The following is a 24,240-nucleotide window of genomic DNA, read 5'->3' on the forward strand; positions in this document are numbered from 1 at the left end:
AGAATGCAAATAAAGTAAAACATTTGGGTGTATTTAACAACCAACTTGGTTGGTTCAAGTTTTAAAATACCATATTATCTAGTGTAGGCAAAGATCAGGAACTCTTCCTATACTTTTGATATAGGAGTATAAATTAACGGTTTAGAAAAACTGAGCAATGAATATAAAAGTTTAAAAAAAATTCCAAATTGGTGATGTATAATCTCTGCTGAATACTCAAGGAAACTTTCATACCCGCATGAGGAGACGTGTGTAATGTTGTCTGAAGGAAATGAAAGTGGGAAACAATCTAAATGGCCATCCAATGAGGGATGGCTGCATGGGGGCTGATCTCCAGCTGGCATCTACTGGGGGTCCCTGCAGGCTGTGAGAGCCTGTGCACATCCTGATCCGTCAGGGTCAGTGAGTCACCAGCTGTTAGATATTTTGAATATCACCACTGGGATAAACTGTGATTCATCCAATGGAATGTTATTCCCCAGTTAGAAAGAATGAACTAGTTCTACCTGTCTTTGTATGCAAAATTCTCAAAAACATAACGTTGAATGAAAAGCAAAGTTGTAGAAAGATACTGTTTGTGCTAAAAAAACAAAAAAACAAAAAAACAAGCCATTCTTGTTCAAGGAGGCATAATTACATCGTAAATATATTTATAATATGGATGGGATCACATATACCAGATACACACTTAACTATTAGGATGGTGGACAAACTAAAGATGAAAGGAGAATGAGATGGGCTCTCAGGGATATTTTATTTCTTATTTTTAAAAAGATCCAAAGCAAACATGCAAACTATTGATATTTATTAAAGCTGGGTGGAATGATACTGCCTATTGGTTTTTAAAACATTTATATGTGTCTCAAATATTTTATAATTATTACTTTCTCAAGATTAAGAGATTCTGTTTTCAAAACATTTAAAGCTTTCACTATATGGAATCCAATCAACTGACTATAGCTGCAATTCACTTAAACAAACGTGAAAAATTCATGCTTGTTAAAAAAGACAAATTTAGAGGCTTATTAATCACATTAAAATGTATTCATTATATAATTCACAAAACAGAATATTTTATGATGCAATCAGAATTATTTGATTTATAATAATGTGATTTACATTTAACTTTTCTAAAATATCCCTACTATTATAAATCAAAGTTACACCTGTTAATTCACCTTTCCTGTGCATCTTATAGAGATTTATCTGAGGATAATTTTAGATGCAAATTAAATTTGCTAGCTTGGAAAGGCATTTTTTTTTCCCTAAGTAAGGAAAGCCTCAGAGAATTGACACAAACAATGAGACATTCATACTGTTTCCTCCAAAATTCACATCACAATTATTCTTCATATCAGTCATCCGAAATACGATGCTGCGAACACTTTGGGAAAAGAAAATCATTTGCTGCTTTTAACCAAAGTTAAGCAGAAAGTAAGCTCCCATAATTTGATTGCATGTAGAGTAGTATTGACATTTCCATACCTCTGTCCCTCATAACTCCTCTCCTCAGCTTCATTTTTATCCTCTTTTCGCAGGTTCTTCAGAGCCTCTTCCTTGTCTTTGGCTCGTCTGAGGCAGTAAGCTTTCTCTTGCTCTCTGATTTGTTGTTCAATTACTGGAAAGTTCTGCAATGCCTGAATCCTCTCAGATCGCTCTATTTCTTTACCGTCCAACCACTTGAATAAAGAACAACCAACATCGTGCAATTATTCAAAAGTCACAATTTGAATCAGCCCGAATTTGACTTTGATTGGAATATTGTAAATTTAGAAATAAGAAGTAATGCACCATAGTGATAGGGAATTAAAAGCTAAGTAATTAATGGGAAACATCAGAAACTTTGATCAAAACCAATGCTTATGTCATACATGTAACAGAGTTACAAAGTATATTTACTGGCAAAATAATAAGTAGGTCTTCTGTTGAAGCCAATTATTAATTACAAGCTCCCAAAATATATTGATTTTTATAGCTGCTCACTATATAAAGAATATCAAAGCCTCAAGTCAAACCACAGCTCCAAAGTATGACGATGACACTTCTCAAATGCTCTCTACAAAAAAGGGCCTTGTGTGCTAACACAAAGTTGGGCTCTAATATAGAAGGGCACATGTTCTACCCTCCACAACAAGATGCATACACTACATTGTTAACTATTTCATCACCGTTTATACTTGGTGTTTTTATACTGATTTTCCAAGCTGAAATATTAGAATAATTATCTTGATGGGCCCATTGGAATCACAAGGGTCCATATAAGGAAAAGAAGGAGAAGTGTCAGGGTCAGAGTCAGGGAGAGATTGGAAGATGCTATAATGCTCGCTTTGGGGATGAAAGTAGGGGCAAGGGCTCAAAAATGCAGGGAAATGAATTCTCCCATGAGAGTGACAGAAGGAACACAGCCCTGACAACACCTTGATTTTAGATTTCTGGCTCCAGAACTATAAGAGCATAAATTTGTCTTGTTTTAAGCCACTACATTTATGGTAATTCATTACCACAGCAATAGGAAACTAATACAAAAGGAAAAATGCACAAGAATGGGTAAAATATAAATTTAAAAGATTATCGGGATCAGTAAAATTATAAATCAAAATTATTATCTTGATATTTGGAAAAATAATTCAAGGTATGTTTTGGAGACTCCAATGGCTGGAGCAGATGGGCTGCAGGTTTCAGGCACCTGGCTGACAGCTGTCCCAGCTTCTATCCTGAACACCCAGCAATAACAGGGGATCGGCCCCCTTCCAGGGAAGTGGCTCATCGTGGTATGCTACAGGATCCATTTCTATGATATTCTGGTTCTCATCAGTTCTTTTTTTTTTTTTAGTACATCACTGTATACTGATGATCAGCTTGGGTTATGTTTGAGCTAATTTATCATTCTATTCTAAATATATATTCCAGATTCAATTACCTGAGTCACTCATTCTCTTAATCAAAAAGATTTTACATTAGAAGAAATGTGTTCCATAAATCCAGTAATCTTGACTATGCACAACCCAGCAGTCTAAAAACAAATGTCCTCTGAAAATAAAAGAAAATGCCAATCACAAAGCCAATGCATCCATGCATTTTCTTGCAGAAGCACCGGGCTGCACACAGGTCAGAAACTCTCGGAATTACATGAAAATTAGTATTACTAGTTGAACAAAATCAGGTATATGATTTCTCTAGAAACTATTTGTTTTTCCTTAGGTTTCAAAAACATTAGGTTAGGGGAGATACTGCACAACAGGTTAATACATAGAGTAAAGACCCTCAAAGGAGTCCTTGGACCAGCAGCATCTGTGCTGAGAGTTTATTAGAAATGGAAAATCCTGGGTGCCAAGTCAGACCTATGAATCAGAAACTCAGGGGTATGGCCCAGAAAACACCACCCAAGTACTCCAAAGCATAGCAAAGTCTCAGAACCACTAACCCAACGAATGCATTAAGAGAAAACAATGATTAAAAAAATAATTATTATTATAAAAGCACAGTAGTTTAAAACAATGTACTACAAAGGTATATAGCTGTAGTCATCTCAAAAATTCTAAGCTTCTGGTTTGCTATTAGCAAAGATGAATGCCCTCCATGACTGTGATTTGCATTCATCAAGGAATAGTTCAGCTAAGCTCTGTTGTGTCCTGAACAAGAAAGGAGAAATGTATTTATTTTGCAAAAGTTTATTAAAGCTATTAAAACAACATTAAAGTTTAGTAAATTGAAGGATTAGTTTTGATTTTCTGGAAAACTCCATTCTCTAAAACCACACATTCCCTGACAATGCTGTGAATAAACAGGCATTATTGCAGTTGCTTGTTTTCATTTCTCCAAGATCTCTGCATCATTAAAAGAAGCGTACCTTTAACCGTTGAAGAGTTGCCACCACAAACTGCCTGTAGCCGTCAAAGTCAGCACACGGATTACCCATGAGAAAGAGCTCCTTCAGGTGGATATTGTGCTGAAGGGTTTTAATGCTGCTCAGCTCCCCAATGAAATTTACAGTCAGGTCGAGTTTTGTCAGCCCTTCACATCCTGTTGAAAGAAGTGAAAAGAAAACAAAGAAAAAAAAAATCACACTGGTAATGAAATGTGTATAATAGCTCATAGCAGGAACAACGGTTGCAATATTTTAAGTATGCTGATTAATTGCATGGCTTACCAAGAAGTGGGTTTTCAGAAATATCAACTCAAAGGGTTAGCCCTGACTCAGTTCTCCAGGTGCATTTCCCCTTCATTCCTCCAGCCAGGGGAAATCACTTTCCCTGCCTGTAGCTGCAAGCCCTGGGTTGGTTAACATGTGGATTTGGTCACTATGTGCTGCTGGGGTGGACACGACATTGGGACAAAGCTCCCTCTAGAGAGGACACTTGCAATCTGTTCTGAGAATTTTGCCAGGTAGGACACATCTCACCATGAAGGGTGATGGCGAGAGGGGTCCCCCAAAAAAGGAAAGGCAGTTCATAAAACCTAGGCATCAGAATTAATATTTACAAAGGGTAGTAAATCTGCCCCATCCACCTTCATCACAGAGATGGCCAGGGCTACAGAAATCTGAATCAACGCCCTTTGCTCACGTCCCATGGGAACTTGGTAGTTAAGGGTGCAGACTTCAGAATTAGGCAGATAAGATTTCAAGTCCTATCTTGGTCACATCCTTGCTATGTGATGTTGGATAAATTACAAGGTTCAGCCTTCTTATCTGTGGTATTCTAAGAGCACTGGGACCCAACTCAGGGGTTGCTGTGAAGACAATATGATTCATGTGATGTACTTAGCACAATACTTGCCACCTAGAGCTTAGTAACCATTAGCTAGGATGAGAAATGACCCAATAAACACTCCAAGGAGGAAGAAGGATGCTTGCTGTCCCATGAGCAGAGAGTTTGCAGTTCCTCACTGTGGACTTAGGAAGAAGAGTTGACCTGGTTCATACAGCAGCCTCTGTGAGCTAGGTAGGATGGTGTCTCCTCCGTGGCTGGCTCGTATTTGTCAGGCCAACCTGGCAGATTTTGTGGCCTTTAATATCTAAAGAGCCATCTCCAGCTGAAAACCCAGTCCTACCTTGCTGTGTACTCATTTCTTCTAATATCTACATGCTCCACTCTTCCCATACATTTCCTGACTATATCCTGTTTTTCTGCTGTTGTTTTTTGGCTATATAACTTAGGGCAAACTTTGGTTCCCGATATATTAACCTCACCAGTATGATGCAGATTCGGATGGGTTCACAGTTTTGCATCTGTTTCACCTTGGGCAAGGTTTTTCTCACATTGCTGAAGGTTATCCTATGGAACCAGCTCCATTAAATGCTAGTATTCTCTTCCTTACCCTTTTTTTTTCGACATTTTATTTATTTATTTATTCATGAAAGGCCCAGAGAAAGAGGCAGAGACATAGGTAGAGGGAGAAGCAGGCTCCTGCAGGGAGCCTGATGTGGGACTCAATCTCAGGACCCGGGATCACGACCTGAGTCAAAGGCAGATGCTCAACCACTGAGCCACCCAGGCATCCCATTCCTTACCCTTTCTTGATGCTAGCACCTGACTCCACCTTGTCCAGAATTCCATGTTTTCCTCCTATCTAGTCTTATCCCATACCAGAATCTTCGAAATAAGATAGTTCTACCTGAGTGCTTCCAGATGTAGGGCCTCACCCAATAGTCATCCCTCCATTCCTTCATTTATCCATTCATCCAGGAGTTACTGGGTACCTGCTATGACCAAGTTACTGAGCCAGGTCTTCAGAATAAAGTGGTTAAAAAAAATCTCTGGCATTTCACCTCAAGCTTATGTCTGATATGGAGCAAGGAGAAAAAAGATGGGCATTCTAGGAAAAAAATTCTTGGTGCAAAGAAGTGAATCTGGAGAAGCGGGCAGAACCAGAAGTAGGCAATGACCGTCATTACATTATAAGCCAGCCTAAATCAATATGTACTGGTTCTTCTTTCTCTATCCCCATTTGTTGTCCAGCCCACTGGTCCTGGCTTCCATCCTCAACATTCTACTAGGTCTGTTCCTCTCAAGGTGACCAAGGACCTTCACGTTGACAAATCCAACAGACCCTCTCAATCCATGATGTCACTAGAACAGTCTGTGCGTATGGCACAACTGACCATGAATTCTTTTTTAAAAATGTTTTTAAAACTCTAGCTTATTTTTTAGCTTTATTTATTTATTTTTAAATTATTGTTTTAATTTCAGTTAACATAGTGTTTTATTAGTTTCAGGTGTACAATATAGTGATTCAACACTTCCATATATCACCTGTTGCTCATCACATCAAGTGCACTACCTAATTGACCATGAATTATCTCTGAAATGTCTCAGTTGTGTTGGAAAACAGTGATACTACTCTCTCCTTGTTCTCTTCTATAATGTTTATTCCCGTTGATCTCTTTTACAGACTTTTCTACTCCATCAATGGTAATATGTCCCAGATTTCCATCCTTGACTCAGTATTCTCTTGCCTCATGTTTCTCTTGATAACAGTCGTGCTCTTCAATTCTGATGAGTCCCAAACAACAATCTCATATCTGACCATCCAATTGAATGTCATACTCCTGTTTCCAAGTGCCTATAAGACATCCCATTAGATATGCCTAAAAAGAATTCTCCATATTTCCTCTCACTCTCCTCTCAAGACAGTTTTCCTGCCTCCTTTATGTCTCAGTCCTACTAATGTCACCACCGCCATTTTGGTATCAGATGTGACTTTGATGCGAAGAGAGTCAAGTCACAGCGAACTTGAGTTTTAAGCTAAATTGTTCTCTCAGGCCCTTCACTTCATCAGTCACCAAGCCCTGCAGATCTCAACCCGTACATCCCTTCCACCTGCTTCTTACCTACTGTAATCCTATTGTCAACAGCCCAGCTCAGGTTCTTATCCTCTGTGCATGCAATATGGCATATCTCCTGAATAGCCTCCCTATATTTTGAGAAGAGGAAGGAAAGAAGGACAGAAGGAAGAAAAGGGTGACATTTGAAAGACTTCAACATGTTCAAAAATTTATGTATTTTTGATTTTGTTGTAATTTTATAGACGAAGGACCCTCCAAATGTCTATTATATTTTTCAAAGTGATAGATCTTACTTGTTCTTCTACTTGGCCTACCCATAAGAAAGTAAACCACATCTACCATCCTAGTGAAAAATTCTTGCTGAGCTAGTGAGGCTAGAGAAAGCCTCTTCTTCAGAGTTAGGTACTCCTTCCTTCAACGGAGTCCCACCCTCCAGCTCCTTTTCTTCAAAGATCCACCTCAGGGGCTCATGGAGGTGAGAAGGTCATTGAAATTGACAACATTGATTTCCCGACGGGGCAAAACTCACACTGTTAGAAACCCCACCTCTCCTTCCAGGTTAGGGTGGATAAGGAGGAGGGATGGAAAAAGAAGGCAATTCATTACATCCTGCTGAATCCAAAACGGGTCGGGGATTGGGGGGCGCGGGGAATTATGCTAGCTAGGTTTTGCCAACCAACAAAACATAAAAATAAACAAGCAAAAATCCATCTTATGTTTAAAATTATATTGAGATTTACTCAAGTAGGTGGCCTGGGTATGTATATCCATCTTCCTCCTCTCTTACTCAAACCTTTAAAATAAAATAACAAGTGCATATTTACCAGCACATTTACCATATGACGCATCCTGCCTCCCTACTGCTCATCCCTCCAAACATATCCTCCAACTACCCTGCACCCAGGGCCTCCCTCTTAGAGCTGGAAGGTGGCGCTCTCAAGAAGTGTCCAGGTAGAGGCCTGCAGAGGGCTGGGGACCTCCGTTCCCAAAGCTCAAAAAGACAATAGTGACGCTGCTGCCCTCTTGTGGCAGATGAACAAAACATACCAGGAAACAACTGTCCTTTTCAGAGCCTTCCTTAACAAAAACAAGCCCTGGACAAGCCAACTGAGAGTGAGAGTTTTAATTATTTCTCTGACATTACAGACTGACGTTTTGCCATCACAAAACATGCATACGGAGTAAATTTTGTTTTTCCACTTGTCCACATGAGAATGTGGAATGGGGCTGTAGAGTGGCAGCTGGAGAAGGATGATGGATTCTCATGTTTAATGCAGAAAAATGTCCATGATGGAAAGAATCTTCCCAGTTCCAGCACTGATGATAGCTTTGGGGCCCTTGATCATGTTGGTGTTTTTGGTTTTGAGGATGAAAATTAAGAACATAGGATGAATACTTATGTCTTTGTTGAAGTATAACCTTGAAAGCCACCAAAATACCCATTTGTACACTAGGAGGCAAACAGGCTAAGATCCTAAGTAAAGTCCGCCTAATTTTAGCTATTGGCAGATGGGGGTGTGGCGGAGAGGGCAGCTTGCTTGCCTCTGCTCCAGGCCTCTGTACTCCAGAGTAAAGCCTGCCAGTCACCATGCCCTGCCCTCTCACACAGAGCCCTCAGTAGCCCTGGCAGCCAAGTGAGAGGCCGGATGTAGAAACAGAACCTCACAACCACAGAACAAGCCCACACCAGCCCACACCAGCCACCTAATTAGCCAAATCCTTTGTGATTATGAACAGACACAAAGTGTTACCAGGCATTTTAAAAATAAATAAATAAAAGCACAAAATAGAAGCCTGCAAAGTAAAACAGGAAACCTTCCAGAATGTAGAAGAACAAGACAAAGAGGTTTAAATAAGGAATACAGGGTAAGAGAAATGGAAGATTAATCTAGTACAACCATTTTAAAGAAGTTCTAGGGGAGATGAGAGAAAACAGAGGTGATGGATATGTCTACTACCTTGATTGTGGTGATGGGTTTCATGGTGTGCATATACCCAAACTCAACAAATTGTTTACCTTAAATACCTACAGGTTTTTAAATATCAATTATGCCTCAATAAAGCTATTTTTTAAAAGATGTATTTACTTGAGAGACAGAGAGAGAAAGAGAGAGTGCAGGAAGGGACACAGAGAGAGAATATCCAAGCAGACTCCCGTTGAGCAGAGTCCAAAACAGGGTTCGATCTCACCAGCCATGAGATCAGGACCCGAGCCGAATCCATGAGTCAGATGCTTAACCAACTGAGAGCCAACCAGGTGCCCCAAAGCTATTAAAAAAAAAAAAAAAAAAAAAAAAGACTATGCTCCAAAGAACACCATTAAGAAAGTTGACATGAAATCCCACAAAATGAAATAATATATCTACAAATCATATATTGGACCATATTTTAGTATCCAAAATATACAAACAGACCTTACAACTCAACAATAAAATGACAATCTAATTAGAAAGTGGGCAAAGACTGAATAAACATTTCTTCAAATGAGATACACAAATGGCCAATAAGCACATAAAAAATGCCCAGGATCATCAGTCATTAGGTAAATGGATATCAGAATCAGGATGAGATGCCACTTCACACCCATCAGGATGGCACCTATAAAAACAAACACGTAAATAAAAGCATAAAATAACAAGTGTTGGCGAGGATGTGGAGAAGTTGGAGTGCTCAGAAATTGTCGGTCAGAATGTAAAATGGTGCAACTACTCTGGAAAACAGTTCGGCAGTTCCTTAAAAAAGTTAAACAGAGAATTATCATGTGATCCGGCAATTCCACTCCTAGGTGTACACTAAATTAATTGAAAACACATGTTTAGGTAAAAACATGTACATTAATGTTCAGAGTAACTTTATTCACAATCAAAAAGTGGAAGCAACTCAAATGCCCATCAACTAACAAATGGGCAAACAAAATGTAGTGCATCCACACAGTGGAATGTTACTCAGCAGCAAGAGAGAAGGAAGTACTGATAACATGGCACCATGTGGATAAGCCCTGAGAACATCATGCTATACACATAAAGGACCACATATTGTGCCATTCCATTTTCATTAAATGTTCAGAATGGGAAAATCTGTGGAGACAAAGAATAGAGCAGAGGTTAGGGCAAAGAGGGAATGAGAGGGATGCCAATGGATACAGGGTTTTGTATGGGGTGATGGAATGTTCCAGAATTGGATAGTGATGATGGGCGCAGACCCTTATGAGTACATTAAAAACCACTGAATTGTATATTTTAAAATGGTTAGTTTATGGTGTGTGAATAATATATCAATTAAAAAATAAATGGTTCAAAGGATCCCTGGGTGGCTCAGTGGTTTAGTGCCTGCCTTCTGCCCAGGGTGTGATCCTGAAGTCCCGGGATCAAGTCCCACATCAGGCTCCCTGCAGGGAGCCTGCTTCTCCCTCTGCCTGTGTCTCTGCCTCTCTCTCTGTGTGTCTCTCATAAATAAATAAAATCTTTAAAAATAAAAAAAATTAAAAATAATGGTTCAAAAATTTCAATTAAGAGACATTTTGAGAAAAAATTCAATTTTCCACATTCATCTTATTTTTTATTGAGGTATAATTGACATACAGCATTATATTTGTTTCAGGTGTACACCATAGTGATTTGATATTTGTATAGACTGTGAAAGGATCACCACAGAAGTCTAGTTAACATCTCTCACCTTAAGGAGTTACAGAATTTTTTTCTTTCTGTTGAGAACTTTTAAGATCCACTCTCTTAGCAATTTTCAAATATGCAACACAGCATAATTAATTATAGTCGCCATGCAGTGCATTACATCCTCATGACTTATTTATTTTATAGTTTTAAGGTTCGTACCTTTTGACTCCCTTCATCCATTTTGCCTACCTCCCCCTCAGCCCTGCCTTTGGTAACCACCAAATCTTCTGTTCTGTGTATCTCTGAGCTTGGCGTTTTGCTTTGTTTTTTAGATTCTTTGTTTTTTAGATAAGTGAGATCATATAGTATTTGTCTTTGACTTATTTCACTTAGCGTAATACCCTGGAGGTCCATTCATGTTGTCAAAAATGGTAACATCCTATTTTTTTTAATGACCAATATTCCAGTGTGTGTGTGTGTCATATTTTCTTTATCCAAAAAATACATTGGTTTCTTTTTTATATGATAAATTTGAGATGCACTAAAGAAATTAAATGTAAAAAATGCAATCATTAGAACCAGAACTTAATATAGAATACATTTATATTTAGAATCTATGAAAAAAAAAAAGATTAATAAAGTTGAGTATATTAAAATGTAAGAATTCTGAATGATACTAGCATCATAATTAGAATAAAAGAAACAGTGGATTTAGGAGAAAATATGTAGAATACATAAATAAAGGACTGATATCTGGAATGCATATGAGCACATAAAAAAAAAAGATAAATCAACATAAAAATGACCAAAAAATATGAAGCAGTAATTCACAAAATAAGAAATACAAATACTCAATAAAAATCAGAAGGGCTATATGGACACTCAATAAATGAGATACAAATTTACTTTTATTTTATTTTTTTTAAGATTTTATTTATTTGAGAAAGAAAACATGAGAGGTAGAGAGAGATAGCAGGAGAGGAACAAGGAGACTCCCCTCTGAGCAGGGAGCCTGATGCAGAATTTGATCCCAGGACCCCAGGATCATGACCTGAGCTGAAGGCAGACACAGACGCTCAACTAACTGAGCCACCCAGGCACCCCAGTGAGATGCAAATTTAAAAAATTATTTGATAACAATGCCTTCCCATTAAAAAAAAAAAAAGATTACTTGTAAAAAGTGTTAATGACTTGTGTAAAAACGGGTACTCACATGAACTACCAATACAAAAGTAAACTGATGAAACTTTTTGGGCAAAAACTGGGCATTATTTTTCAAAATGTGCATATTTAAACCCAGGAATTCCATGCCTAAGTGTGTGTCCTATAAAAACATGTACACATGCACACAGAGTAAAATGTAGAAGAATCCTCATTGTGGCCATGCTTATAATAGCAAAATGCTGGAAACCACCCAAATGTCCATCTGCAGAAAATTTGTGAGATATACCAGTTTACAATCATTCTAGTAGAGAGCTCCCACATTTCCTGGATATCAAAGAACAAGGTAATTTCATGGAAGAAATCAATCTATAACAAGTCATAGTACGATCCTATTGGTACAAAGTAAATGAAACAAAACTACCTTCTATTCAACCAGGGGTTAATTTTAACACCGCTACCCCAGGAAAGGAAACTGGGTTAGGATGGAGGTGAAGTAGACTTTCCGTTTTGAAATGTATGTACCTCTTTATTGTTTGAATTTTTTATCATAATAATTAAAACATAAGTCTCAGGTAAAGTGTTAATTTGAAAAGTGTATCTTTTGTTTAAGTGATACTGTTTAAACTTAGTTGTAATATATTCATAATAAAATATAAGAAGAAAATTCTTACCTTCCAAATTTTCAATTTTTTCAATGTTGTTTAAAGCTAAATTCAAATATTCAAGTTTCTTGAGTTTGCTAACATTTTCTGAAATATACAAACAATGTAGTTAATTAACCTTCAAGATAAAAGCTATTTTTACATAATCTGCAAAAATGATAGAGGGAATCTAAGCATCATTACGGTTATCAAAACCATGTTGCTTTTTCATGTCTACACCTGGACTGGACATTAGACATTGTTGGTTGCCAAATGCAGCATCATGTCTTCTTCCATCCTTCCTAATAGAATCCAGTTCTGCTCTTGTCTCCAGCCAGCTCTAATTCCAAGGAATCTGACTTAACCAAGCTGGGCCAGGGCATAGCAATAGCATGTCCCTTGCCAAGGACACCTCAGGAACCTAGGGTTCGGCCAACCAGCCGACGGCAATCTCCTGGCAACTTTGTGATGGAGAAGGGGACATGCACAAGTGCTCCCAGTCAGATGAGAGGCAAAGATCTATATTCCATGCTTGGGGATTGCCTTTTTCTTTCTCCTGCTGGATGTGAAAAAGGAAGAAAGTGATATCCTTTTTGCTACCACAGTCATGTTGCAGACATGAGGAAACCAGCTGTAGACTGGAGCCCACGCTAGGACAGGTGGAGCAGAAAAAACCACTCAACTCTGGAGCCTGCCCAGTCTCTAGACTTTCAGTTTAGATAAGCCACATTAAGTTGGGTTTTCCTTATTTGAAATCAAGCTCACCCTGACACACACAGGATTATTATTTTTAATAAATATGGAAGCTCTCAGAGGCAAAACAGCATAAATAAGTCAGAGAATTGCTATAGGATGGGGACATTTAAAAACACTAATAATATCAAAGCTAACATTGTCTACTTCTTTTTTTTTTTTTTTTTTTTTTTTTTTTTATGATAGGCACACAGTGAGAGAGAGAGGCAGAGACACAGGCAGAGGGAGAAGCAGGCTCCATGCACCAGGAGCCCGACGTGGGATTCGATCCCAGATCTCCAGGATCGCGCCCTGGGCCAAAGGCAGGTGCCAAACCGCTGCGCCACCCAGGGATCCTTCAAAGCTAACATTGTCAAGGGCTTATTATATGCCATGTACTTTTCTAGGTATTTTGCATATATGATGTCATTTTATCCTCATAAGAAACCTAATGGGGTAAAGATTACTATTGGCTCCCTTTTACAAATAAAAATATCTGGCAAGGTGCAGAGAATTAATCCACGGTTCAAGGTTAAGTGGTGAAGCCAGGAAATTTGACTTCAGAGCTTGGCACTAAAATCATTACACTACACCCTAAAAGAACAGCCCTTTCTAAGAGGACATGAATGTGAGAAACCCTGCTAGGGAATGTGCATGTAGGGTATCCCTCACTTAAATGATACCCCTGCCCATTTTCCATGGATATTAGGAAGATCAAACATGATGATTTATGTTATCATCACCCTTACCATCATTATATTTCATTAAAAATTTGGAAAATATATACGTGTTCACATAGACCTAAAAATAACACCTAGCCTGAACCTCAGCTGACTCATTTTTTAAAACGAGGATTTTGGAATAAATTACTCACGCTTCTCTCAGCAATTAGACAATTTTAAGTAATACTGGTGTTTCTAAACGGTTCTACAGGCTATACCTGAGCCTTCAATCGTCAATGGATTTGGAGTGCTCTATGTGCCCAGAATTATGACCAACAGAGTGTGTAGTCTGTACCCTGAACAAAAAAACCTAGTTATTATAATTGCTAACCTGCAATAAGACATGTTCCTTCCCCATATTGGTTATATGCATAACCCTCTAAATGTGAAAAGAGTCTTCTGGTAGGAAAATATATATGTATATATATATTTGGGAAAGATTTCTTAAAGTATTCCTCAAGAATAATGGTCCAAATTGGTCAGGGGGAAAAAAAGGCTCTACAGATAAAAATGTATAGCATCTCTTGGACAGGGGGGAAGGGAGTTGTCGAACCATGGTTCTAGTCCACACTGTCCTGGAAGCAGTTCTCACCAATTGCTACAACCAGACCCACAGCCTTGAAGTGGACCGAAGCCATCCCCCAGTGCAAGTAGCTCTGCTCTTTAGGCCTCAGGCTCACTGGGAAGCTGTTACAAATGCAGATCTGGGGAGCCCACCCCCACGGATTCAGTCAGTAGGTCTGGGACCCCAGAAGGTCCTTGGCTCACACTTGGATCAACATGTAAGCACAGCCTCCCCTCCCCCTCTGCCCCCCAGTCCATCTGTATCTCCCAGTGAGGAACAGAGCTCCAGGAGAGGCAACTGTTTTTGCAAACTTCTACCTCAATGGCACCAGAGCAAGCCTGGATCCTAGAGAAATACTTTCGCTTGCTAAATAAGCGGCTACACGCCTATGGGTGGAGCAGCACTGAAAAATCCCATTATTAGGATTTAAAAGAGTGTTTAATTTAAGAATACTTTGGAAGCAAAAATTTAAGCTTTCTCACAGCTCTGAAAAGGCCTGAAATACTATGCTACTAATTAGTAATTGTGATGGACCCAGCTGTGGAGATTAAAATTTCGGGAACTCTTTTAGATCTGTACAATTAGGACGGCTCATTAATGCCCCCCTGCATAAAAGCTGGTGGTTTTCTGTAACAGCCTTTTTAATTGAACAATGTGCCAGAGTTTCTAATTTATGGCAAAGTGAAAGATGCCGAAAATAATTATCTGAAGAAATATAAAGAATTGTAATACATCTTCAAAAAAGAAAGAAAGTAAAAGATGGCAAATTCTCGGCTTGTTGCAACCAGAGGGCCAATTTTCAATTACCCACCAAACCAGGGGTAACCACCTCGTCAGGGTTTCTCAGCCTTAGAGATGCTAACGTTGTGGGCTGGGGAGCTCTTTCTTGTAGGGCCGTCTTGAGCTGGTAGGATGGCCCGCAGTGTTCCTGGTCTCTGTTCACTATCCATGCAGGTGTTCACCATCCATGGTAGCGAAACACACACCTAAAACCGTCTCTGGATGTTGCCAAGCACCCCTGCTGAGAACCAGCACCCATCCCCAGGGCAAGTTCCAGCAGAACCTACAAGCTGACCCCTGGCTCCAGAGCCACAGCCCACCGAGACTGCACTCCTTCTGCCTCCTGGACCCTAAGCCCATCCCTTTCCAACTTGGCCCCTACTTCCATGTGGATAGCCTGGGGGAACAATTTTCACACCAATGGGAGCAGCTACTATCTGAGTGAGCACAGTGCTCAAGAAGCATGGTGTTGCGTGTAGTCCCTGGCGTCTACACAGCAAGGCTAAGTTAATTAACTGACCTAATTTCACACGATTTTAAGTAGCTGAGGCAGGGATCAAGCCCATCAGGGCCTGAGCCTCTTCTTGCCACTAAACTACAGGTTGCTCTTCTGAGGGTGGGGGACACTCCTATTTCCGGGTGGCAGGAACCCCTCAGAGTGACTCCACAGGCCTCCTTCCTCTCTGCCACTTAACTCATTCTTCTCCAGGGGGCTGCAGGGTGAGCCCACGTATCTGATGAAGGAACTGGGCATGCTCAGCACCCCCCACCTTGGTTTCTGGGATCTCCCTGCCAGCAGAGAGCATGGACTCTCGTCCTCCTACTGCCACACTGCCATACACAGGGCTGTGTGGGTAGGGCAAGCGTGTGGCTGCCCAGCCTGCATGTGACCAGGGGGACAGATTTAACCTGGGGGTGGTTTTAGGAAGCCTTCTTGGCTGCAAGTCTAAACCACCTCCTCCAAAAGGTTTTGTCAGTTAGGATGCTGATATTTTGATCCATCTACCTCTCATTTCATTCCAAACGGGAGCAGTAAGTGCGGAGCGCCTCTGAAAGCCAATATGGAGCACAATGCCTTGCAGGGACACGTTCTCTGAAACTATGGCAGAACCAGCCACCCCGGGGAATCTGAGGAGGTTTACTCAACTTGCATACAAGCCTTTCAGTTCCACCGAGTGGTGCAAAATGCCTGGATTCTCTTCTCCTTCTTTCAAACATTTACAAAACCAGGCTACAAATGAGCAGGTCAACAAGCATGCTCCCACTTGTGAAGGCCCCTTGCAGCTTCTCGATAGCGTCCCTGGTGGCTCCCGGGCGAGGAGACTGAGCAGCGTGGGGGCCCCAGGAAAGGGTCCACGCACAGCTCCCCAGAGCCAGCGTGTCTACTTCCCCACGTGGCACTTTTTCCCTCGTGTTGTCTTCCTCTAAGTTCACACTGCCCTCCCCAAAGTTCTCCCACTCAAAATGTCAGAGAGACCATGAGAACAAAATCCTGAAGACTTACCAATTTTTCCAATGAGGTTATTTTGGAGATAGAGGATTTTTAAATCCCGGCACCACTTGTCAATGTGTTCTAGTCTTTCTATTTCTTGCTGATGTAAGGAGAGCTCCTCCAGGGAAAAAATTATACAGTCATTGTGTTCAGCATTCCGTCTAATAAGATCTTCTGTGACTGAAAGAAAATGTGCTACATATTACATCTCCGTCCCTGGGCTCATCATCAGGTTATTATATTACAAATGCACTGGTTTTCCTTCCCAGTTAGATGTCAGTCCAGCAGGCCTGAATGAGTTTCAGATGGGGAGAGAACAGAGAAGTGCTGCCTCCTGCTGGTAACACCCTGGTGAGTCAGAGAGCTTTGGGTGTTTTTGTTTTTGTTTTGTTTTGTTTTGTTTTTGCACAGGGTCTACCTACATCTTGCTGTCAGATTGGTGGAGAATGACCGAGAGGATGTTGATGTGGTATCATGTCAAACTGGATGAGATCTGCTAAGTGGGCCAAGACAGGGCGACTTGGACCGAGAAGTACAGTCTGGCTCCCAGAGGGCAAAAATATGAAAGCATCTCCCACCACCCAGTTAGGAAAGGGCTATTCATTCAAGTGACATTTATGTTTTTTAAAATTTTATTTATTTATTCATGAGACACACACACACACACACACAGAGGCAGAGACACAGGCAGAGGAAGAAGCAGGCCCCATTCAGGGAGCCAGATGTAGGACTCGACCCTGGGACTCCAGGATCAAGCCCTGGGCCAAAGGCAGGCGCTAAACTGCTGAGCCGCCCAGGGATCCCCTCAAGTGACATTTATTAATCTAACTAAAGTTGAAGAGAAGGGAGAGGAGCACCTTCGATTTCACACTGCGGTCTTATAAAGCAGCTACCCTGTGGTCCGTTTCCAGGAGGAAGACAAGGAACCAGCCCCTCACAGGAGAAGGGTAGAGAGAGTCCCTGGCCCTCTGACATGGGATGCAATGGGGCCTGAAGGGGCTGGAGATAAGGCCCCAGTCAGTCCATAGCTGGTGCCAAGAGCAAGACAGGAATCTTCTTCATAAGACACACTCAACTTAAAGATGTGATGACAACGGACAGACCCTGCATCTGGTCTGCATCTGTTTAAAAACATCATTAGCCCATTTTAATGTCCACATTTTAGGTAGATGGTGGAATATTGCATTGTCTGCCCAAGAGACAATGAAGATTTATTTATTGCTGCTTACAGGGTGCCAGGTACCATCTTAAATGCTCCACATGTTTTGACATACGAGTATTCAGACTCGGCAGGGGATACTTACCTGGCAGGGGAGATACCATGATCAGACTCGGCAGGGGAGGAAGTGAGGCATACGGAGCTCAAATAACTTGCCCCAGTCTTTGTGGCAAGTGCCAGAGCCAGGTTTTCAGTGTAGGTGTCTGGCATTGACCATGAGCTGTTGCCACTGTGCTTCACCACCCCAAATGGGAGCAAGTGAGGAGCATCTAGAGACTTCTAGAGGCCCCTTCAATGGTACAGGCTCCTCGAGCTGGGACAGAGGTCTTCACAGCCCCCTGAGCTGCCCCACTTCCACGTCACATCCTTAGAGGGGGAGTTTGCCTTTAAAATAAATAAATAAATAAATGTGCAAATAGATAGGAATTCAATCATTTGTGTGCAGTTAACTGAACACCTGCTACTTCTAGTGGTAGGAGATGGGATTGCTTGCCATGACAGTTCTTTGGAAGAAAGACAGGGGAAATGTAAAGACCCAGAGATTAAAATACCGTACATGGGGAACGTTCCTGCTCTTCTAAACTCTGGTTCAACCAGTCGGTAGGGATGGCTACAAGCCAGGTCCTCGGGAGAAGCAGGCCAAAGAGGCAGGGAAGGAAGGTAATAGGGCAGCCCTGCCCACCCTGGCTTGCTGGGGTCCCTAGGGCCTGCTGCACTCTGCTGTCTCTGGATGCCACGGCTAGTATGCAAGCCAGTGTAAGCAAAAAACAACTTCCCGAAAACCAAATCTGTAAGAGAAGGGCATTAAAACTACTCTCCACACATCCCACTGCCAAAGATGGTTCTAATAGCTTAAATCAACTGATAACAAATATATGGGGGCAGCTAAGTTGAGGGCACGGTGAAGCTGTGTGTAAGGTCAGATGTATTAGCTGTCTCTGGAATTACATGAATTCTCAGTAAGGATGTAACAGGGATTAAGGGGTTGAGATGGCACGACCAAAGTTATCTCAGCTGCCCTAATGTAATGTGGGAATTATTCACTACTACAAAGAAGACCCTCAGGGACTGGTGGGGTATCTGTAACGTGAGCTATACCAATCCATGGAGCAGGGGGCTGGGTCTTTGGAGGCTTTGCTGGAGTCAATGGGGCCAGGAGGATGTGCCCATTCAGAGCCCATGCCCTTCTCTCTAGAATAATAATTATTCTCTGTCCAAGCCTGTCTCTAGGCCCTACACTATCTGCTTCTCCAAGTTCATTCCTGAAGACAGGACATACGGTCAGGTATGCAGCTCTGCACTCAGGAGTGTCCAAGGAGCAGCTTTTTTCTGGTGATGTGGATGGATGTGTAGGCTGGAGTATCTACCTTCATACATGGGCTTAAGGGACCCAGACAGAGCCAGGGAGGAGAAGAGAAGGGAGGGGTGAGCCAGGGAGCCCACTTTCCCCAGCCACCCCCAGCTCTGGCATAGAACCCAGGGAGTGTGAGAAACATATTAAATGTAGCCGTCTGGGTTGTTATAAAGATATTCTTGTTGAGGGAGGAAAATGTATTTTATCTGGCAGTGTGATTATAACATGACACAGGAGAGTCCATTATATTCTTTCTCTGGGTCACCAAATGCCCTGGAAGGCTTAGTGGGACATTTATATTGAAGAAATAAACCCAAGTTGAATCCCACAGCAGCTGTCACCTGTAAGTATGGCTCAGTCGAATGTGTTCAGGGGAATTCTGAAAGCATCTTGTTAAGCATCACAGTGTCCGGCCCGGGATGGCTCCGTCAGCATCTGCGCAGCCCACTGGGCGTGGCTTGGGTCTCAGAAACACTAAGGGTATCATGGGCCATTCCAGCTCTACAGTCTTAGAGGCCTGTCCAATTTGTCCAACCCTGAGAACCTGCAGGTTCCTCTACGGATGCCAAATACGCTTCCTATGTTCTCTTGCTACACCTTTCATAAAATTAAGAAACTGTTTTCATGATGCTATCTTCTGTGGGAATTTGGTCACTTCCATGCCATTGTCAAATCCTCCCTTTCAGAAGCACGAAGATATTAGGAATTACGTTGATCTGCATCTCCTAACCACAAAAATTAAGAGGATAAAAATCACCATTAGTTGAAAGGGATGGCAGTAGAGGAACCTCCCTTTGCGTGAATAACTAATTTGCACACCAGAGCTCATACACACACTTGAGAGAGAGGAGGGAACCAACATTTAATTCAGCACCATAGGGAAGCCTGTCCAACAGCACTGATTATATGCAATTAGGAGAGACAAAAAATGGGAGAATCACAGAGGAAAGCAGTACTGCCAAAGTCAGGATCTCGCAGCAGCCCTTTCCTGAACTCTTCTGTAGAAAGCAAACTGCTGCGTGAACCCCCCCCCCCCCATTTTATAGCACTCAGGAAACTGCTGTTACACGATGCTGCCCCACTGAAATGGCAAACATCAGCAAAGAAACCAGAGTCCCCAAGAAGAAATGTGTAAGAGAATCTACATGGTGGATGGCGGAAATAGTGTCCCAACGCTATTTCAACAGGAAAGCATTTTGCAGTTTTACACACTATGTAATTTAGACCAAACACTGTTTAACTCCCAGGAGCACTGTTCACCTTTAGAAAGTCCTACTCCAAATAACACAGCACTGCATTTACAAGGAACCATTCTAGGGATTTAAAACTGCTTTGGAAGCGTTAGTATGTCACCCTGACACTATTTCAAGAGAGACAGTATTGCCATGCCTACCACACAGTGGTAGAAGAACATGCCTAGGTACTCGATGAAACACAGGGCTTTGGCTTCCTCATTTTGGAAAAATTCAAATAGCAATATCCAGGACTTGAATGGATTCTGGGAAGTGTCTCACCCACAGAAGGTGCTAGCCAAGACCTGCAGGACTGGAGCAGTATGAGAATACTAACAGTTTTAACCACAAATTCATAGTTATTTCACTAACAGGATGCTGCTGAGGAATCCAACCAAAGGTTGAACCCAAACTCACCGGCCAGCCTAGGCTTCTTTTCAATTCTGTGCGATGGCTGGGTTCTCCATAACTTGAGGGAGGTCAATAAAATGACTTTGTGGGGTGGGAGTGAGGCGAAGGGCAAAAGGAGGTTTCTGGAATACTGGTGGTTGTCAGGCTATGTTTGTTTCTACGAAGCTTTTCAGAGTATTGAGCCAAGTTCTAGAAACTCTCAAAGCCAACAATTAAGTGTTCATTCCTTCAGGCTTTATATCGGGTTTTGTGAATAGCCTTCTATTTCTCACTGGATTAGAAAAAAAAAATCAATAATATATGTTTGGAGTAGGTTTTGCAGAATTCGTAAGCATCTTGAAAGACCTAGCAGATACATCTATGAAACAGAAATGCAACAGAGATGAAGGGGGTGATAAATAGAAGGTCACCTCTCATAACCTGTACATTTTTTGTTTTGTTTTATTTTGTTTTCAAGGGATACTTTTAAAAACAGGATTTAGTCATTTGCCTTTTTTTTTTTTTTTTTTTTTTTACTGACTCAGGGTCATCATAACAAGCATCGCTAGCCATACTAGACCCAATCCAATGATACCGTCAGAGTCTAGTCACAGAGAGTGCAATTAAAGAACATGGATGAAGCGCTATGGGGCAGTGACAGAAGAAAAGAGAGAGAACAAGGTGTACAAAGAGGGGAGTAACCAGGGTTACCGAGTGAAAGAAGGGAGGTCAAAAGAGGCACCATGGAAAAGAAGCCTGAGCTGAGTCCTGAAACGTGAGTTGGTACTGGCCAGATAAACAGATGAGGACAGGGTGCTCCAGGCGATGATGGATGCCACATTGCCCAGTTCCCTCCTTCAAAACCGAAGGATTAGTTCTTCTAGCTGTTGGGAGTTGGCATGAAACATCAGGCAGTGGAGAACTATGGGGGAAATCATAACTTAAAAACTCAGGACAGGGGATCCCTGGGTGGCGCAGCGGTTTGGCGCCTGCCTTTGGCCCAGGGCGCGATCCTGGAGACCCGGGATCGAATCCCACATCAGGCTCCTGGTGCATGGAGCCTGCTTCTCCCTCTGCCTATGTCTCTGCCTCTCTTTCTCTCTCTCTCTGTGACTATCATAAATAAATAAAAATTAAAAAAAAAAAAAAAAAAAACTCAGGACAGACGTATTGGGTGACTGTTGCTGACACAATTGATAAGGAAAGGCTGGGAGTGATTCATCAGACGTTAAAAAAAAGCCAGAGAACCACACTGGCAACATATAAAGTTTTTCTTCCTGAAACCAGAGGGTAGAGAGGGCAGAGAACCAGGACCAGGACTTAATCATAAGAGGAGCAGGGACTTCAGGTTCCAGACATGATGGAACCATAGGGACAAGACTGAACCTCCAGCCTATAACAACTAAAATCTAGAAAAAATATATGAAAAAAAACAACAACAACAAACAATTGGACATTGGAAGTTAGAAAGTAGTTTGAACAGAACAAAAAATGAAAAGGCCTATCAAAATGTGTGGGAGATAGCTAGAACATAAGTTGAAGGAAAATTTATAGCACTAAATATCTACAGAAAAGGGTCTCAAACATTAGCTTCTTCCTTAAGAAACAAGATAAAGAATAAATTAAACCCAAAGTAAGCAGAAGAAAGCAAATAACAAAGATCAATGAAATGGAAACAGAAACAATTGAGAAAAGTCAATAAAAGATACTCTTAAAAAATTGGTAAATTTCTAGCCAGACTGATTGGTAAAAAAAAAAAAAAAAGAGAGAGAGAGAGAGAGACATAAATTGCCAATATTAGGAATGGAAGCAGCAGGACATCATATAGATTACATAGTATTAAAAGGCTAGTAAGAGAGTAATATAAATAACTTTGTGCTAATAAATTCAGGAACTTAGATTAAATGGGAAAATTCCTTAAAAATCACAAACTACCAACGTTCACACAGCAGACACCGACAGATAAAGCACATAGCCGTGTGTCTACTACAGTAATTGAGTTTGCAGCTCAAATGGTCTCACAAAGAAAACCATAGCACACACGTCTTCACTGATACATTCTACTGAGCATTTAAGGAAAAATAATACCCAGCGTACACAAACTCTTCTATAAAACTTAAGAGAATTTAAGAATTTAAGAAAGTTTCAGAATACGTCCTGAGAGAAGTCTACAAGGCCAGCATTGCCCTGAGTCCCAAACCACACATACAAGGCCAAGGCTGATGACGGGAGATGCTGTTCTAGACCTGGGCTAACTGATCAGAACTGAGATGTTAGATAGATTCTTGAAACAATGAAGTCCCGGTAGTGACCTTGAACTTTAGGAGTTAGGTGGACAGATGTTATAATGAGGGCCAACGTTGGAGTGGTGGCCAGAGGTCCACTCCCATGGAGGGTTACGGAGATGGTGAACAGAACATGACATTCCTGAGGACAATACAGACAGGCAGCCAACAAAGGGACTATACAATCTGTCCAATCCAAATACAAGGTTGGATGACCAGAAGGCTAAAGCCAATGGCTTCAATAAAAATTCGCAATTTCTTGCCCAGCTTCCAGACCTCAGTCAGTTTTTGGACCTGAAACGAGGGTTGCCAGATTTAGCAAATAAAAATACTGGGCACCCTGTATTTTTAAATGACAACCCATTGACTAAAAGAGAGGCTGGGTCCCCAAAAGGACATGGCAATCACTCGTCCAATCCATTCCAAAAGGACTGTGGGCCATTCGAGTAACAATACACTAAGGAAGGGGTAACGCCAAGTCACACTGATGCCTGCTGGATACAGGGCTTGAGTTGTCATTGACATCCAGAAACACAAAGCATTGCCAAGTATTCTTATCAGAGCGGGGACATGTCGGCGGCCAGGTAATACGCGGAATCGTGCCCATACCTAGTTCACAATTCATTAATCCATGAACAAATGCTGAAGAATATGTGGGTTGTTTCCATTAGCTATTACGCAGGCAGGTGCTATATACGTTTATACACAGTTTGGACAAAGATTCTCATTTTTCTTTTGTAATATCTAGAGATTACACAGGTGGAAAACAAAGTTTCCCTTAATGTTTACCGCTGTTTGTCTAATTTTTTTTTTTTTTTTTTGCATATAGTTTTTAGAGAAGAGGAAGTACCAGTAACTGGTTTAGGAATGGGGTTTTTACTATTTACAGATCACTCGCCCCTTCCACCAGACTGTCAGCTCCTCCGGGGTACAAACTCCATCATCCTGCGGCCTCTTGATTTAAAGATATTATGACGCTTTTACAAGTAAGTGAGCAATTGGGTTGAACTGCACAAAATTGTCACAGAAGGGAAGGTGGGAAACGGCGTTGGCAGTCAAATGGTTCAACCGCCTAGGAGTAACCGTGAATCCCAACGTGTTGCACACTCTATCGGTGGATTCGTAATCCAGCGCGTCTACAACACTCATCACGTCGGTCCAACAATACTATTACTGCCTTCGTTTTGGAGATGAGGCTGGGCCCCAAATGGGTGAAGTCACTGGCTCTAAGACAGAGGAGGCGGGATCTGGAGCCGGCTCCCT

At 41.4% G+C, this 24,240-nt stretch overlaps 1 protein-coding gene across 4 annotated transcripts in view; it reads right to left on the minus strand.

The window, feature by feature from the left end:
* DNAAF11 (dynein axonemal assembly factor 11) overlaps positions 1-24,240 on the minus strand; it is a 70,517-nt gene that overhangs the window by 45,236 nt on the left and 1,041 nt on the right. For all 4 annotated transcript variants that reach the window (XM_077847279.1, XM_077847278.1, XM_077847277.1 and 1 more), the window contains exons 2-5: positions 16,510-16,677; positions 12,237-12,314; positions 3,851-4,023; positions 1,486-1,679 (exon numbers count right to left, since the gene is read on the minus strand). In XM_077847279.1, the coding sequence (XP_077703405.1) occupies positions 1,486-1,679; positions 3,851-4,023; positions 12,237-12,314; positions 16,510-16,677 (613 nt within the window). The remainder of the gene's footprint in view (positions 1-1,485; positions 1,680-3,850; positions 4,024-12,236; positions 12,315-16,509; positions 16,678-24,240) is intronic.

Source organism: Canis aureus, chromosome 14 (assembly GCF_053574225.1).
Source record: "Canis aureus isolate CA01 chromosome 14, VMU_Caureus_v.1.0, whole genome shotgun sequence".
In the NCBI taxonomy this organism is placed as follows: Eukaryota; Metazoa; Chordata; class Mammalia; order Carnivora; family Canidae; genus Canis; species Canis aureus.